Here is a 14,595-nt window from a genome sequence, read left to right as displayed (position 1 = left end):
TTTTGGAGACTGCCAATGAAAACATTCCTGGTTGGAAAGTGTTTGTAAAGACGTCCATAAGTATTAAGTATTTGCTGCGTTTAGCATGCTTAGCTCTCTGTAAGGAATATGGAATAATGTTAAATGCTTCATGTTCTCAAGAAGCTTGAATTTTAAAATAATAAATAAGTAAATATAAATGTTAAAAATAAAAAAAGAAGCTTGAGTTTTATTCAGAAAGTCTTCAAGGGCATATAGAACTATAACAGAAATAATTGCAGTTCACTAGCCAGGTTGTATAAAACACGTTGGCTAATTGTAAGTCAGAACACATTTCATCGTAGAACGGATTTTACAACTGCTGTGGTGGGGAGAGAAGGGACAGCATGAACAAAGTCTTGAAGTTCAGAAATATACGATCAGACTCTATGAAAAGTTTGATTTTACCAGTAATTTTTGAGTCAAGGACTGGTGACAGCCTTGCAGGTGTTGTTAATAGGGTTATTTCACCTGGGTTTTATAATTGGTCTGGCTGTGAGAAGAAATAAAATTGGGCAAGTCTACAGTGAAGAACAGGAGAAGACCCAAGTAACCAACCAAGGGAGCAGTTTCGGATTGAAAGAAAAGGACCTTAATTTTATAATATGAATGAATCAGCTCTAAAACTATGCTGTCCAAAGGGAGTAATTTGTTGGGAGACAATTGTTTTGGCTCATGGCAACCCAGAGAACAGAAAATAAATTAATATGGCTGTATCTAGCTTTGTGCAGTGGCAGTATCATAGCCAATAAGGTTTATTGGAGGCACGATTATTGCTAATTGAAGAAAAAATAAAATGGCTATCTACAAGAAATACCATGCACTAAAATCTGATGTTATTTTGTGATACACAAATTACTTGATCCACTTTTCCCCCAACCTTTAGGCTTCTTAAGGTCATCATTAGTATTTTAGTTAACTGGTGGGCAGAGGAGCTAGGGAAATTTAAACCAGCTGAAAGTTATCAGCTTTTGGGGGTGGGGGTGGGAGTGGGAAATCAAAATGCCTCCCTTCCTAGGAAGAAGAAGATAATGCGGTAGCCATAGGGCATACTATCCTAGTGGTGGGGTTACAAGGAACTAGAGGACTCGAGGTAAAGGGTGAACGTTGATTTCAATTTCTTTCCCTCTCTATTTCTTTTTTAAAAAAATATTTTTATTGATTTCAGAGAGGAAGGGAGAGGGAGAGAGAGAAACATCAATGAGAGAGAATCATTGATTGGCTGCCTCCTGCAGACCCCCTACTGGGGATCGAGCCTGCAACCTGGGCATGTGCCCTGACTGGGAATCGACCCAGTAACCTGGTGGTTTGTAGGCCAAGGCTCAACCACTGAGCCACACCAGCTAGGCTTTCCCTCTCTATTTCTGAGGGCATCTAAGTGAATCTGAATCCTTTTCAGGCTCACCTTACGAGGCAAGATAGTGTTTCCTCAGCAAAAGTGCAGGTGTTTTCAAAGCGAGGTCCTGGCACCAGCAGCATCTAAATCACCAGCATTCAAGGTAAAAATATTCATCCCATCCCATCGCATCTTTAAGGTACAGTGGACTAATTCGTTCCAGAAGGCTGTTGGAGAAGCGATTTGTTCGAAAACCGAATCATTCCCCCCCCCCATTAGAAATAATGTAAATTGAATTAATCTGTTCCAGGCCCCCAAATGATTCCGTTTCAACCTTTCTTGTATACAATACATGTATAATGCACTGTTTAATCTTTAAATAAACACTTATTTTCTTAAATTTATTGAACCCCCCCTTACTAGTCTTAAAGGAATTTTTCATATATCATGCTTCCGAAATGCTATCTATCACCAGCTGCTTTTTTTTATTCAATCAACAACAGGTTTTTTTTTTGTTTTTTTTTTAAAAACCTACGTTCAATTGCCTGTGATTGCTGTTTTGTGAGCACTTCCACACTCTTAGCAACTCTTGATGGCCCCTTTCTCTTTTAAAATTGTGCTAATCGACAGCAACAAAAGCATTGCCTGCAAAATGCTTTTTGTCATGCCGAGGTGCCAGCATGAAAGGATGGTCAGGTCGAAAACTGAAGTTTTGGTCAACCACCGAGACATTTTTTCTCTCTTTTTTTGGGGGGTGGGGGCGGGGAACAACTTAGAACCCTGTTGTTGGAGATGGGGAACGGAGAGGCGAGGTTTGACCGTACTTGAGTTTGGGTTGAGACGAGGAAGCTGGCTTCTTTAAGAGCCCGCAGCCCGGGCCGCGCGCCCCGCCCCGCCCCGGAGCCCGGCTGGGAGCGGAGCCGCCGCCCGCCTCCCCCGCCCCCGGCGCCGCCTCCCCCGCCCCCGGCGCCGCCTCCCCCGCCCCCGGCGCCGCCTCCCCCGCCCCCGGCGCCGCCTCCCCCGCCCCATATTGGCGGGAAGACGCCGGCAGCTCCGCGGCGGGATGATGTCGGGGTTGTGCGGGGCGGCGGAGGAGAAGGCGGGCTCCAGACAGCGACTCCAAGTGAAGGTGAGACTCGCTTTCGGGTGTTTTCGCGGGGAGTCTGTGCCTCGGGGGGCGGAGCGGCTCGGGGACCCGGAGCCCCGCACTTCCACTCCCCGCGAACGACTCCCCTCCCTGGGCATCGTGTGGCTCCACGGGCTCCCCCCGGTTTCCTTCAGAAGGGAAGCCGACCCCTGCTCTGGTCTTCTTTTAGGGAGTCCAGGCCTTGGGGCAGAGGAAGGTTCTTTGAACCCCAGGAATAACGGAGGGTGGGGTCAGGGACTGGACATCTGCCTTTGCAGCAGCTATCGTCAGCTTCTCGCTCTGGGAACAGTTCCAGCTACTCGGGCGCTGACAGCCCCGGAGCCGTCTCAGTTACAAGTTATAGTCATGATGGTATTATCATTGGGCTGGTGGACTCATATGGGCAAGAAATGTGTCCAGTGTAATCAATAATTCTGTTTGGGTTAATACATTTGGTGTCTAGATTCTGGATGGGAATAGTTATAGATTATCAATTTGGATTTATGTTGTCACTATGAAATAGGAATTAGACTTGTTTGCACTGATCTGTAAGCAAAGGTACAGGACCTGGGATTCTAAAACTCTCTTTTTCCTTATTGGTCTGAATAGGTGCATGAATATAAAGAAAACCAGGACGTCGCTGGCGTATCTCAGAGACTAGTTTTAGAAAAAACAGCTAAGGTGTGCCTGGTCCCCTTTTCACTCAGTGATTACAAGCCAGATGCATTTAAGCTCCCCAAATCCCTCTTAGATAAGAATTCTAACAATGAAGCGGCATGTAAGACATATAAGAAGACCGAAATAAAGAAAACTTTCAGGGAGATTTTAACTCCGAAGATGAAAGCCACCCCATCTTCTAAGACAGAATCCACTCTGCAAAAATCATCCTTGGACGTTCACAGAGAACATCACAAACAACACATGAGCACGTTGGACACAGGGCTTCTCAGTGTCGAGATGGAAGACAGTCAGGATGGAGACAGCGATGAAGATACATCAGGCCTGGTAAGACTTTAATTACTGTTTACCCACAATTTTCTTATTTTAAAAATAGAAGTTCTGATAATCACCGTCAATTGGTTGCATTGATGAGCCGAATAATATTTCCTTTAAACACAAAAAGGAGACAAATGATGGAGTAGAGAAGATACATGAGAAAATTTATTAGTTCTATTTAAAATAATAGTTTGAATCAGCTTAAGAAATTGGGCATCTAATTCTTTTGACTTCTATTGCCTACCAGGAGTGCTGTACTTCATTTAAAGTGACATTTTCGGATTGCGCATTTCTAGTGTATACAAATACAACCGATTTTTGTATATTGACCTTGTATCTTGCAACTTTGCTGAGGCCATTTATTCTAATATTTTTTCGTGTGGATTCTTGAGGATTTTCTGTATATATAAGATCATGCCCTCTGCATTAAAGATAGTTTTATTTCTTCCTTTCCAATCTGGATGTCTTTTATTTCTTTGACTTCTTTATTTTTTTCCCTGAATGTCCAGGCTAGAAATTTTATGCAAGATAAGATAAAACTGGACCACATGACAAAAAATTGATGGAAGTAGGAGAACAGAAAGTGATGTTAGGGAAAGGGAGATAGGATGATTCAGGTGTTTTTATGAAATAGGAATGCAATTTATACTTTATTGTCTCAGAGGTAAGAACTAGGACCTATGATGGGACAGCATGGGGTAGATCATCAGTACATTGGACTGGGGGTTGGAAGCCTCAGTTTTAGGCATGGCCACTTCTAAGAAACCATGTGCTTTTAAACAAATCATCTCTGTGTGGACTGGATTATTTAAGACCTGTGGTTCTCAAAGTTTTAGCCTGTAGTAAAATTATCGGGAGGGCTTGTTAAAACTTGGTTGCAGGGTTCCACCACCAGAGTTTTTTGTTTTTTTGTTTGTTTTTTTAAAATATATTTTATTGATTTTTTACAGAGAGAAAGGGAGAGAGATAGAGAGTCAGAAACATCGATGAGAGAGAAACATCGATCAGCCGCCTCCTGCACATCCCCCACTGGGGATGTGCCCGCAACCCAGGTACATGCCCTTGACCGGAATCGAACCTGGGACCTTTCAGTCCGCAGGCCGACACTCTATCCACTGAGCCAAACCGGTTTCGGCCAGAGTTTTGTATTAAAAATTTTTTTTTTTAAATTGATTTTAGACATAAGAGAGGGAGGGAGGGAGGGAGAGAGAAAGATAGAGAAACATCGATTTGTTGTTCCCCTTGTTACTACTTGACTTGATATCAGGCCACTTGTTATTTAATTGGGAAGCCATACAGATATCTGTGATTATCCCACATTCAAACGCTTTTACTCAGTATCATAAAGCAGAGTTTATGTGCTATTCGATAAGACATTACATGAATAGAATAGGTGCAATTTAAAGGAAAGTATACATGCAGAGACTTGAACACCTGGTTTTGTGAGGTGCTTTTGCTATGGATTATGTAAACTAACAGAATCTTTTTGGTGTAATTCATAGGATGATTTTTCGGGATTGTCACCATATGAAAGGAAGAGACTGAAGAACATATCAGAAAATGCAAACTTTTTTGCTTCACTTCAGTTGTCTGAGGTTTGTCTAATTAAAACCAAGATACCTTTCCTCTTGCCAGTAAGTCAGTAAAATATTCACGTATCGGGTTTCATCGTGTCAGGTGAGGGAAAGTAAATTAGGAGCAAGTTTTGCACTTAATAGAAAGAGGTTACCATACTTTAATTCAAAGACTTTTCTTTCATTTTAATATTTTTGAAATAAGCATCTTAAAACTGTAACTGGCACCTCCTCCCCTCTCTCCTCTGGTGGTACATAAAGTAATGATGGCTTATGAAAAGTTGTCTTGGATTCGAAGAAACAGGGTATGTTTTAGTGGTTTCTTTAACGGATAAAGGAGAAGGAGGGATGGGTTGAAGGATGTGTGGTAGATGAAGGAGAAGACAAGCTTTTTAAAAATATAAATCTTAGACTGTAATGATAGATGGGAATAAGACTTGTGTAGGGAGTGTTAAGGATAAATGGCTAGACCTATACTAATATTTTATAATCATTATAATTAAATGTATAATTTACATGGTGTCTTTACACTGGGCAGTAAACTTCTATGTGTGAGAGAATAACTGTTTAGGAGGATGTGTGATGTTTTCCCAAAAATAATAAATTGAATTCTCCAAATACCAGATTTCTAAATATTCAGTATGTGTTTGCATCTTGAGGGGAAGGTGAGTTAATATAATTTTATATAACTAAATTATATACGTGTGTCATTAATGACAGTTCATGAGAAATTTAGACAGACTATCTCTAATTTTGATTTTAGTTAACAGAAATTATGATTTGATTTATTACATAAGCATAACATAACTTTTCTAGAAAATATCAAAGTATGATTGCCTTAGTGGAAGTTAAACCTTTTAATTTGTAATAGTATATTTGATTAAATGTTTAATGTTTAATCCTGTAAACTCATTAGCAACCTGGTTTAAGGCTTCAGAATGTCAGTACTTTAGACAGTATTCGATATTTGCTTTTGTTCTTCTTATTTATTTATTTATTTATTTTTAAAATATATTTTATTGATTTTTTACAGAGAGGAAGGGAGGGATAGAGAGTTAGAAACATCCATGAGAGAGAAACATCGATCAGCTGCCTCCTGTACACCTCCTACTGGGGATGTGCCCGCAACCCAGGTACATGCCCTTGACCGGAACCAAACCTGCAACCCTTCAGTCCGCAGGCCGACGCTTCTATCCACTGAGCCAATCCGGCCAGGTCTATTATTATTTTATATATATATATATATATATATATTTTATTTCAGAGAGGAAGGGAGAGGGAGAGAGAGATAGAAACATCAATGATGAGAAAGAATCATTGATTGGCTGCCTCCTGCAGGCCCCACACTGGGGATCTAGCCCGCAACCCAGTCATGTGCCCTGACAGGGAATCAAACTTGACCTCCTGGTTTCATAGGTTGACGCTCAACCACTGAGCCACGCCGGCCAGGCTGCTTTTATTATTGATTAGAGGCCCAGTGCATGAAATTCCCTTAGCCCGCTTGTGCCCTCTCGCAGTCCGGGAGCCCTCTGGGGATGTCTGACTGACAGGTCATCCTTAGCATTGCCTTGGAGGTGGGAGAGGCTCCTGCCACCGCTGCTGCCCCCGCCAGCCGTGTGCCCGGCTTCTGGCTGGGCGGCACTCCCGCTGTGGGAGCGCACTGACCACCAGGGGAAAGCTCCTGTGTTGAGCGTATGCCCCCTGGTGGTCAGCGTGCTTCATAGTGACCAGTGGTTCCACCATTCGGTTGATTTGCATATTAGCCTTTTATTATATAGGGTAGAATAATTATCTCAGGTCTACTACCAAGAGCGGGTACCATTTTAAGGATCTTTATTTCCTGTATAGATCTTAGTTTATGTGGATATAGTGGCAGATACTTAATATTTTAAAAGGTAAGCTGTGTAGTTATAAGCTATTATTTTTATGTGTATATACTTTGTATATTTTGCAGTCAGCTGCAAGGTTCCGTGAAATGATAAAGAAGAGACAGCCTTCTGAATCCAAAAGGTAAAAGATATGATTTGCAGTGTCTGCTCCATGATATATTGCTGAGTTGTTTTATAATTTGAAAAATCATTCAGCATAGTAAAATAAGTAAGATCAGAAACTCTGTAATTTAATCTTAATCCTTATAGTATTTCTGAGAGAATGCTACTTTTTAATAACTAAAGTTCTCATCCTCATCAAAGGAATATAGAGGAAATTGAATCTTGAAAGCTGATTTCTATTTAATACTGTTGCTGTTAATGGAGGGAAATCTTTACTTTCACTAAATTATTCTTATTTTTGCCTAGAAAACTATTATTCTTTTTTTCCCCTTTTTAATATAATTTATTGGGGTAAGAATAGTTAATAAAATTATAGAGATTTCAGGTATACAATTCTATGATACATCATCGTATATTGTATTTTGTGTTTACCACCCCATGTCAAGTCACCTTCCATTACCATTTATCCCCCTTGTACGCTCTTTTACTTCCTCTCACTGGAAACTGTTATTCTTAAAGATTCTTCTACTTTCTTTTAACTTTTCTGGCTTTTTGTTTCTCAATTTGTTTTCTTTTACATTACTAGAATAAAGAAAGGAAATGAACATTTATTGAACATCTATAAAATACAGTGCAGTGGCCTAAAATTTTTGTCCTATTTTATCTCATTTAATTCTGTGTGTGTGTGTGTGTGTGTGTGTGTGTATACATATATATATATTTTTTATTTCAGAGAGGAAGGGAGAGGAAGAGAGAGATAGAAACATCAATGATGAGTATCATTGATCAGCTGTCTCCTACACACCCCCTACTGGGGATGGAGCTTGCAACCTGGGCATGTTACTTGACTGGAATTGAACCCGGGACCTTTCAGTCCACAGGCTAATGCTCTATCCACTGAGCCAAACCAGCTAGGGCTTTATCTCATTTAATTCTGATAACAACCAAATGTTGGAGGTAATATATCTATTTTGTGAAATAGAGAACAGGCTCAAAGAGGTAAAGTAATTTGCTTAAGGTCAAAATAGCTCAGAAGTGGAAGTTTTAGGATCTGAGCTCCAGGCTTCCTTAGCTTAAGTTCTATCTACTACATTTTAGCAGTGCTTATGTATAAATGAAGAATCTAAAAATCTTGGTATCTTTAGATCATTTGTTTAATGTTAATGGTAATGAAATATAGCATCACTTTAATTGGTTTGATTTTTTTTAAAAATATATTTTATTGACTTTTTACAGAGAGGAAGGGAGAGGGATAGAGAGTTAGAAACATCGATGAGAAAGAAACATCAATCAGCTGCCTCCTGCACACTCCCTACTGGGGACGTGCCTGCAACCGGGGTACATGCCCTTGACCGGAATCGAACCTGGGACCCTTCAGTCCGCAGGCCGACGCTCTATCCATTGAGCCAAACCGGTTTCGGCTGGTTTGATTTTTTTAAAACTTATTGATTTTAGAAAGAGGAGGAGGGTAGAGAGAGAGAGAGAGAGAGAGAGAAATCGATTTGTTGTTCCACTTATTGGTTGCTTCTTGTATGTGCCCTGACCGAGGATCCAACCCATAACCTTGGCATATCAGAACGATGCTCTAACCCAGTGGTCGGCAAGCTCATTAGTCAACAGAGCCAAATATCAACAGTATGATTGAAATTTCTTTTGAGAGCCAAATTTTTTAAACTTAAACTATATAGGTAGGTACATTGTTATTAACTTAATTAGGGTACTCCTAAGGCTTAGGAAGAGCCACACTCAAGAGGCCAAAGAACTGCATGTGGCTCGTGAGCCGCAGTTTGCCGACCATGGCTCTAACCAACTGAGCTGCCCGGCCAGGGTCTTGGTTTGATTCTAATACAGGTCAATTAACTTCAGGAAAGCTAAACTTAATTATGGCCATATATTTGCAAGTGTGTCATGTTAGAAGAGGAAAGTTATTAACCCTGCAAAGAAGTAGCACTGGTTATGTTGCCAGCTGATTAATCGCTTTATGTTTGCATATTTTTTATTAGTAAAGATTGGTGATTTGTTCCCAAATTCGTTCTTAGGCAACTTTATCGTTGTGTGAACATCATAGAGAGCACTTTTGCAAATCTAAGTGGTATAGCCTACTACTGTAATTATGTCTGCTATATGTTTATACCATAGTAGGTTTGTTTACAGTAGTACCATCACAAATCCATAATCTATGTATATAAAAGCCTAAGCGACCCTTGCAACTGAATGACCGGAACGACCCGTCACTATGACACGCACTGACCACCAGGGGGCAGACACTCAACAGCCAACCTCCTGTGGCTGGCCAACCGCCTGCGGTCCCTCCTTCCCAACCCTCCCCCCAGCCAGCCGGCCAATTGGCCTATCGCCCGTGGCGGCGGCATGGCAACGAGGGAAGGGGGGGGGGGTGGGTTGGGGAACTGCATGGTGGCGGGATGTCGATGTCTGACGTCCGTTCCTTCTGTGCCCAGCCCGGCGACTGTTGCCTTCTCTCCTGACCCCACCGGGGCCTTTGTGCCCTGGGCTGGGACAGGGAACCGGGGGTAGGTGGTGGTAGATGCGGCCCCTTTCCCAGAGGGGCCAAGGGCTGGCTCCCTCCTTGGTGCCAGCAGCCAACCTCCTGTGCCCTGTCCCTCCACCCGGCCAGCAGGCCCCAATCAGCCCGCCCACTGCAGTGGCAGTGCGGTGGTGAGGAGTTGGGGGAGGCGGGGAACTGAGTAGGTGTCTGGTGGCCAGGCCTAGGGACTCCCACCATGAATCCCTGCACTGGGCCTCTAGTTGTGGTATAAAGCCCTCACAGTAGGCTTTTTTTTTTTTTTTTTAATGCAAGTGCCTGACTGAGGCATGCATTTCAAAGAGACATTCATTTCACAGAGGTATCTGGCTTCAAGGATGGCTAACTAGAATAAATACATTGCCAGCCACTAGATAAAGAGCCAGCCCGCCTCCCCATACTTAGAGATCGTGGTTGATTATGACAACTAACCATTTGGGCTACTTGGTTTTGTTTTGTTTTTCTTTTTCTTTTCTAGTGCTTTAAATTCTTATGTTTTAAGTTCACCAATAAAGAGTGAGGTGGGGGCTAGGGCGAGCCAGCAGGGGTCAATGGGGAGAAAAAAAGGGACATGTATAATACTTTTGACAATAAAGATTTAAAAGAAAACAGAGTGAGCCTGTAAAACCCTATAGTGAGCCCTGGTCAGTGTGTTTCAGTGGTTAAAGCATTGGCCTGTGTACCGAAGGGAAATCAGTTCAATTCCTGGTTAAGGGCACATACCTGGGTTGCAGGTTTGTACCCCAGCTCCGGTTGGGGCATGTGCGGGAGGCAGCTGGGTTGTAGGTTTGTTCCTTGATGTGTGGGAGGCAACCAACCAATGTCTCTCTCACATTGAGGTTTTTTTCTCTCCCCCTCACTCTCCTCCTCCCTCTCCCTTTCTTTGTCTCCCTCCCCCTCCCCTCCCGCTTCCTCTCCCCCTCCTTCTCCTTCTCCCCCTTCCCCTTCCCCTTTCCTCTCCCCCTCCACCCTTCCACTCTTCCACTATCTAAAAGCAATGGAAAAATATCCTCTGGTGAGGAAAAAAAAACCCCAAAATCCTCTGGTGAAACCCTAGACTCCCATCCTCGACCCAATAAAAGGAGAACCTTAGGCTCTTGCTTTCTGTCTATCCTTGATCTGGCTGTATGCTCCCTGGCATTCCTCGTAGGTTCCAGGGCCTGTAAATAATAAACTCTTCTTTTCTCTTTAAAGTTTCCTAATGGTCATTGCTAAAGGGCATCTTGCAATCACTGTGAGAGTAGGTCCAGTTGTAACATGGGTTTAGAAAGGGGAGATGTCTGGGAAACTCACTGGGGTCCAGGTGAGTGCCCCCAGGCATTTCTAGTTGATAGCAATCAATAGACTGGAGAGGCACACAACAGCAATGCCTTGTGCTACAAGGCTATGACTGCTACAAAGTCACAAGGCTAGGCAATAGGAATTTTTCATTTTCATTATAATCTTATGGGACCACTGTGGTATATGTATTCCATTGTTGACCAAAACATGGCAAAGCAGTGCATGACTTTATAGGTATTAGTATCAAGTTGGGAGAGTGGAAATTATATAATTTAAAGGAAAGAGCATAGCTTTTGGAATTTGGCAAACTTGATTTCAAATTTTGATTCTGCAACTTATAGCTGTGGTACTAACTTTGGACAGTTTCCATAATTTTTCTTTCTTTTTCTGTAAAGTTGATGTTATGACAATCCAGAGGGGTTTAAAATAAAAAAAAAAATTAAATATACATACAAAAGAAGCACATATAAAATATTTGTATAGTTGAGAAAGTAATAGTAATACAAGCAACCACTCATGTACCTGCCATCCAGGTTAATAGAAATTACAGTGCCTTTGAAGGCCCAAATATACACCTTCCTTCAGATATAACTATTATGCTGAATTTTGTGATAATCACTTCTTGAGTTTATTTATAGTTTTACTACCGATGAATGTATCCATAACAATATATTTAATTTTGCCATTTTTTGGTGTTCACATACAATACCATTTTTATATTTTTGGATTTTCTTATTTTTCTCATCTATATATATAAAAGCCTAAGTGACTGGCTGACCAGCCAGTAGCTATGACACACACTGACCACCAGGGGGCAGATGCTCAACGCAGGAGCTGCCGAGTGACAGCAACTTTGCAGAGTGCCCTCTCACACTCTGGGACCCCTTGGGGCAGGGGTCCTCAAACTTTTTAAACAGGGGGCCAGTTCACTGTCCCTCAGACCGTTGGAGGGCCAGACTATAGTTAAAAAAAAAACTAGTCGGCTGCTAAGCAACAGGCAGCGGCAGCAAAAACAACTGGCGGGCCGGATAAATGTTTTCGGCGGGCCGCATGTGGCCCGCGGGCCATAGTTTGAGGACCCCTGCCTTGGGGGATGTTGGACTGCCAGTTTTGGCCCAATCCCCACAGGCCAGGCCGAGGGACCCTCCGTGCTGGAGGGACCCTGCTCACTCCACAGACACCTTTCGAGCCCTGGGTGCTGCCCCAGGTGCAGCTGTCTGTCAGGAGAGGGACCGTGAGAGGTTGGCTCCAGGGCGTGTCCAGCCCGTCTCGCCCAGTCCTGCCCCGCCGGCCGCCTTCTAATTAATTTACTTTCAATGTGCACGAATCTGTGCACCGGGCCTCTAGCATTTATATATCTTAAAATTCATTCATGTTGATCTGTACAGCTTTATTTCATTAATTTTTGTTGTTGTATGAATGTACTATACACAACCATGTGCAGGTTTTGTGTAGACTCTCATGGAGTTTTTAACTCCCAGACTTGTCTACACTGAGCCTCCAGCAGTTGCTTAATTACAGGTTAGGTTTTTCTCGTGGTTCAGGCACTGGTTTCCCTGGTGGCTTTCATTCCTGAGTCTCTGCTCCAGTAAACCATGAGTCCTGTGTTTTCCTGTGTGGCTCTCCAATATTGGGGTCAGTGGTTTTCACTCTGTCCTTGCTATTCTTAAGGTTCCTAGAAAAGTTGTTGCTTTTTCTGTCCACCTTTTAAAAAAAAATTTAAATTCTTTAGTGTTGAAAGTATTAAACATATATGTTTCTTTTTTCCCCCATTGATCTCTCCCTGGCTGCTCCCACCCCTCAGCATGAGACAGAGTGGTGACTTTCAAGTTCTCTACATGTGGAATCAGAAACTGAAAGTTCTGAACTACTATTTTAAAATGAAAAATAGGCCCTCGCTGGTTTGGCTCAGTGGATAAAGTGTCGGCCTGTGGACTGAAGGGTCCCAGGTTCAATTCCAGTCAAGGGCACATGCCTGGATTGCGGGCTCGATCCCCAGTGGGGGGCATTCAGGAGGCAGCCGATCAATGATTCTCTCTTATCAATGATGTTTCTATCTCTCTCCCTCTCCCTTCCTCTCTGAAATCAATAAAAATATATTAAAAAATAATAATAAAAATTAAAAAAGAAAAATAGTGCATTAAAATGTAGGGTATATACAGAGTGGGACAAACATAGGTCAACAGTTGTTTGTATGGAAAATAATACAATAATACATAAGTAATAAGAATAAACTTTCACGTACTCACAATTGTAAACCTACTTTGCCCCACCCTGTGTATGATTTTTAAAAAGTAAACTATATGGAAGGGAATATAATGAAATGTTTGTCTCTTTCCCATCCTAGACCTTAGTTCTCCAGGCCTTCTCCCTAGAGGAAACCACCCTTAATAGTTTCATGTATATTCTTCAATAGGTGATCTCAGCATGCACAAATGTATGTGTATATGTAACCTTTTTGTAAAAAATAAATAAAATAATATTTAACATGTACTGGACCTTGTTTTTCCTTCTTATGAGTTCATTTCATATTAACATAATAATTTAATTCTTTATTCTGGGTACAAATTATTCTATTTGATATATATGTAATAATTTATTTTTTGAAACTTTGCACATTTTAATGTAGGAAAATCATTCATGTTAACAAACAAACAAAATTGTGAGGGTGTCATAATTTTTTTAACACCCTTCATCTTCCCATGATGAACATTTATTATGCTTTCAGAGTGTTAATTAAAATCAGTATAGCCATGTACATATTGCAGTGTGTGACTATATCCATGAGATACATTCCTAGAAGTTATCCCCTTAATATTAGTAAATTCATATAACTTTTCTGAGTATAACGTGAGTTTTTTCCACTTCTTTAGAAAGAAGCCTAAGAAGAGAGAAAATGGGATTGGATGTAGAAGGTCAATGCGATTACTAAATGTAGACCCTTTAGGGGTTTCATTACCGGAAACCCCAACCCAGCCAACAGTAGTAGAAGATGAAAATGTAAGAAAGAGTGCAAATACACTATATCAACTCAATAAAATACTGAACATTTTGAAGTGCTTGAAATTAGATTAACAGGTCACTAAATTATGTTTAATTTGTATTTATTAATTTGGTACTTGACTGTTGAAGGGTTTAATGCAGCAGTTTTCAACCAGTGTGCCCCAAGAATTTTTAAAACATGCAATCCCTGACTATTTAGTTAGGGGCACTGATCTCTTTTGCCTTACATTGTCAGATAAAACGATAATAGCTGTCCTGTGTGAATGAATCAGAATTATACCTATTTTTTTGTCAGATTGGCCAAAAATACATTTTTTGGTGTGCCACAGAATTTTAGTAACTAGTTTATGTGTGCCATGAGATGAAAAAGATTGAAAATTGCTGGTTTAATGACTAAGATTTCTTAGTCATTCGTTGGTTGGATTCTCTGTCTCTGCTGGTTTACCTGCTATGGGATTGTGGGTAAATTACTTAACCTTTTTGAGTTCTGGTTTTCCCATTTTTAAAATTGCAGCAATAATAGAAAACTCAGTAGGGTGTTGTGAGGGTTAAATGAAATAGTTTCTATAAAGATCCTTACATTTTATTAGGGCTTAGTAAGTAATCAATAAATGGTAGTTATTAATTAATATTATTGATAAATAATATGTGTTAATAGTAATGGAGTTTTTAGCTATAGTTTAATTTTATGCTGTCTGGGTGGAAAGAGTCTTATTTACCAAATTATT

At 41.2% G+C, this 14,595-nt stretch overlaps 1 protein-coding gene and 1 pseudogene across 1 annotated transcript in view; both read left to right on the top strand.

Annotated features, from left to right (window-relative positions):
- Positions 1-737: 737 nt before the first annotated feature.
- LOC138999605 (U4 spliceosomal RNA) lies at positions 738-867 on the top strand (annotated as a pseudogene).
- Positions 868-2,397: 1,530 nt separating this feature from the next.
- WDR76 (WD repeat domain 76) overlaps positions 2,398-14,595 on the top strand; it is a 30,722-nt gene continuing 18,524 nt past the window's right edge. The window contains exons 1-5 of the mRNA XM_070423625.1: positions 2,398-2,483; positions 3,090-3,485; positions 4,979-5,071; positions 7,005-7,060; positions 13,738-13,864. Of these exons, the coding sequence (XP_070279726.1) occupies positions 2,418-2,483; positions 3,090-3,485; positions 4,979-5,071; positions 7,005-7,060; positions 13,738-13,864 (738 nt within the window). The 5' untranslated portion in view covers positions 2,398-2,417. The remainder of the gene's footprint in view (positions 2,484-3,089; positions 3,486-4,978; positions 5,072-7,004; positions 7,061-13,737; positions 13,865-14,595) is intronic.

The sequence above is a fragment of the Myotis yumanensis genome, unplaced genomic scaffold, assembly GCF_028538775.1.
Source record: "Myotis yumanensis isolate MYYU_CA2020_CCGP unplaced genomic scaffold, mMyoYum1.0.hap1 SCAF_1, whole genome shotgun sequence".
Taxonomy (NCBI): Eukaryota; Metazoa; Chordata; class Mammalia; order Chiroptera; family Vespertilionidae; genus Myotis; species Myotis yumanensis.
The sequence above is the reverse complement of the archived record's forward strand: the minus strand, read 5'-3'. Positions and strand labels throughout refer to the sequence as shown.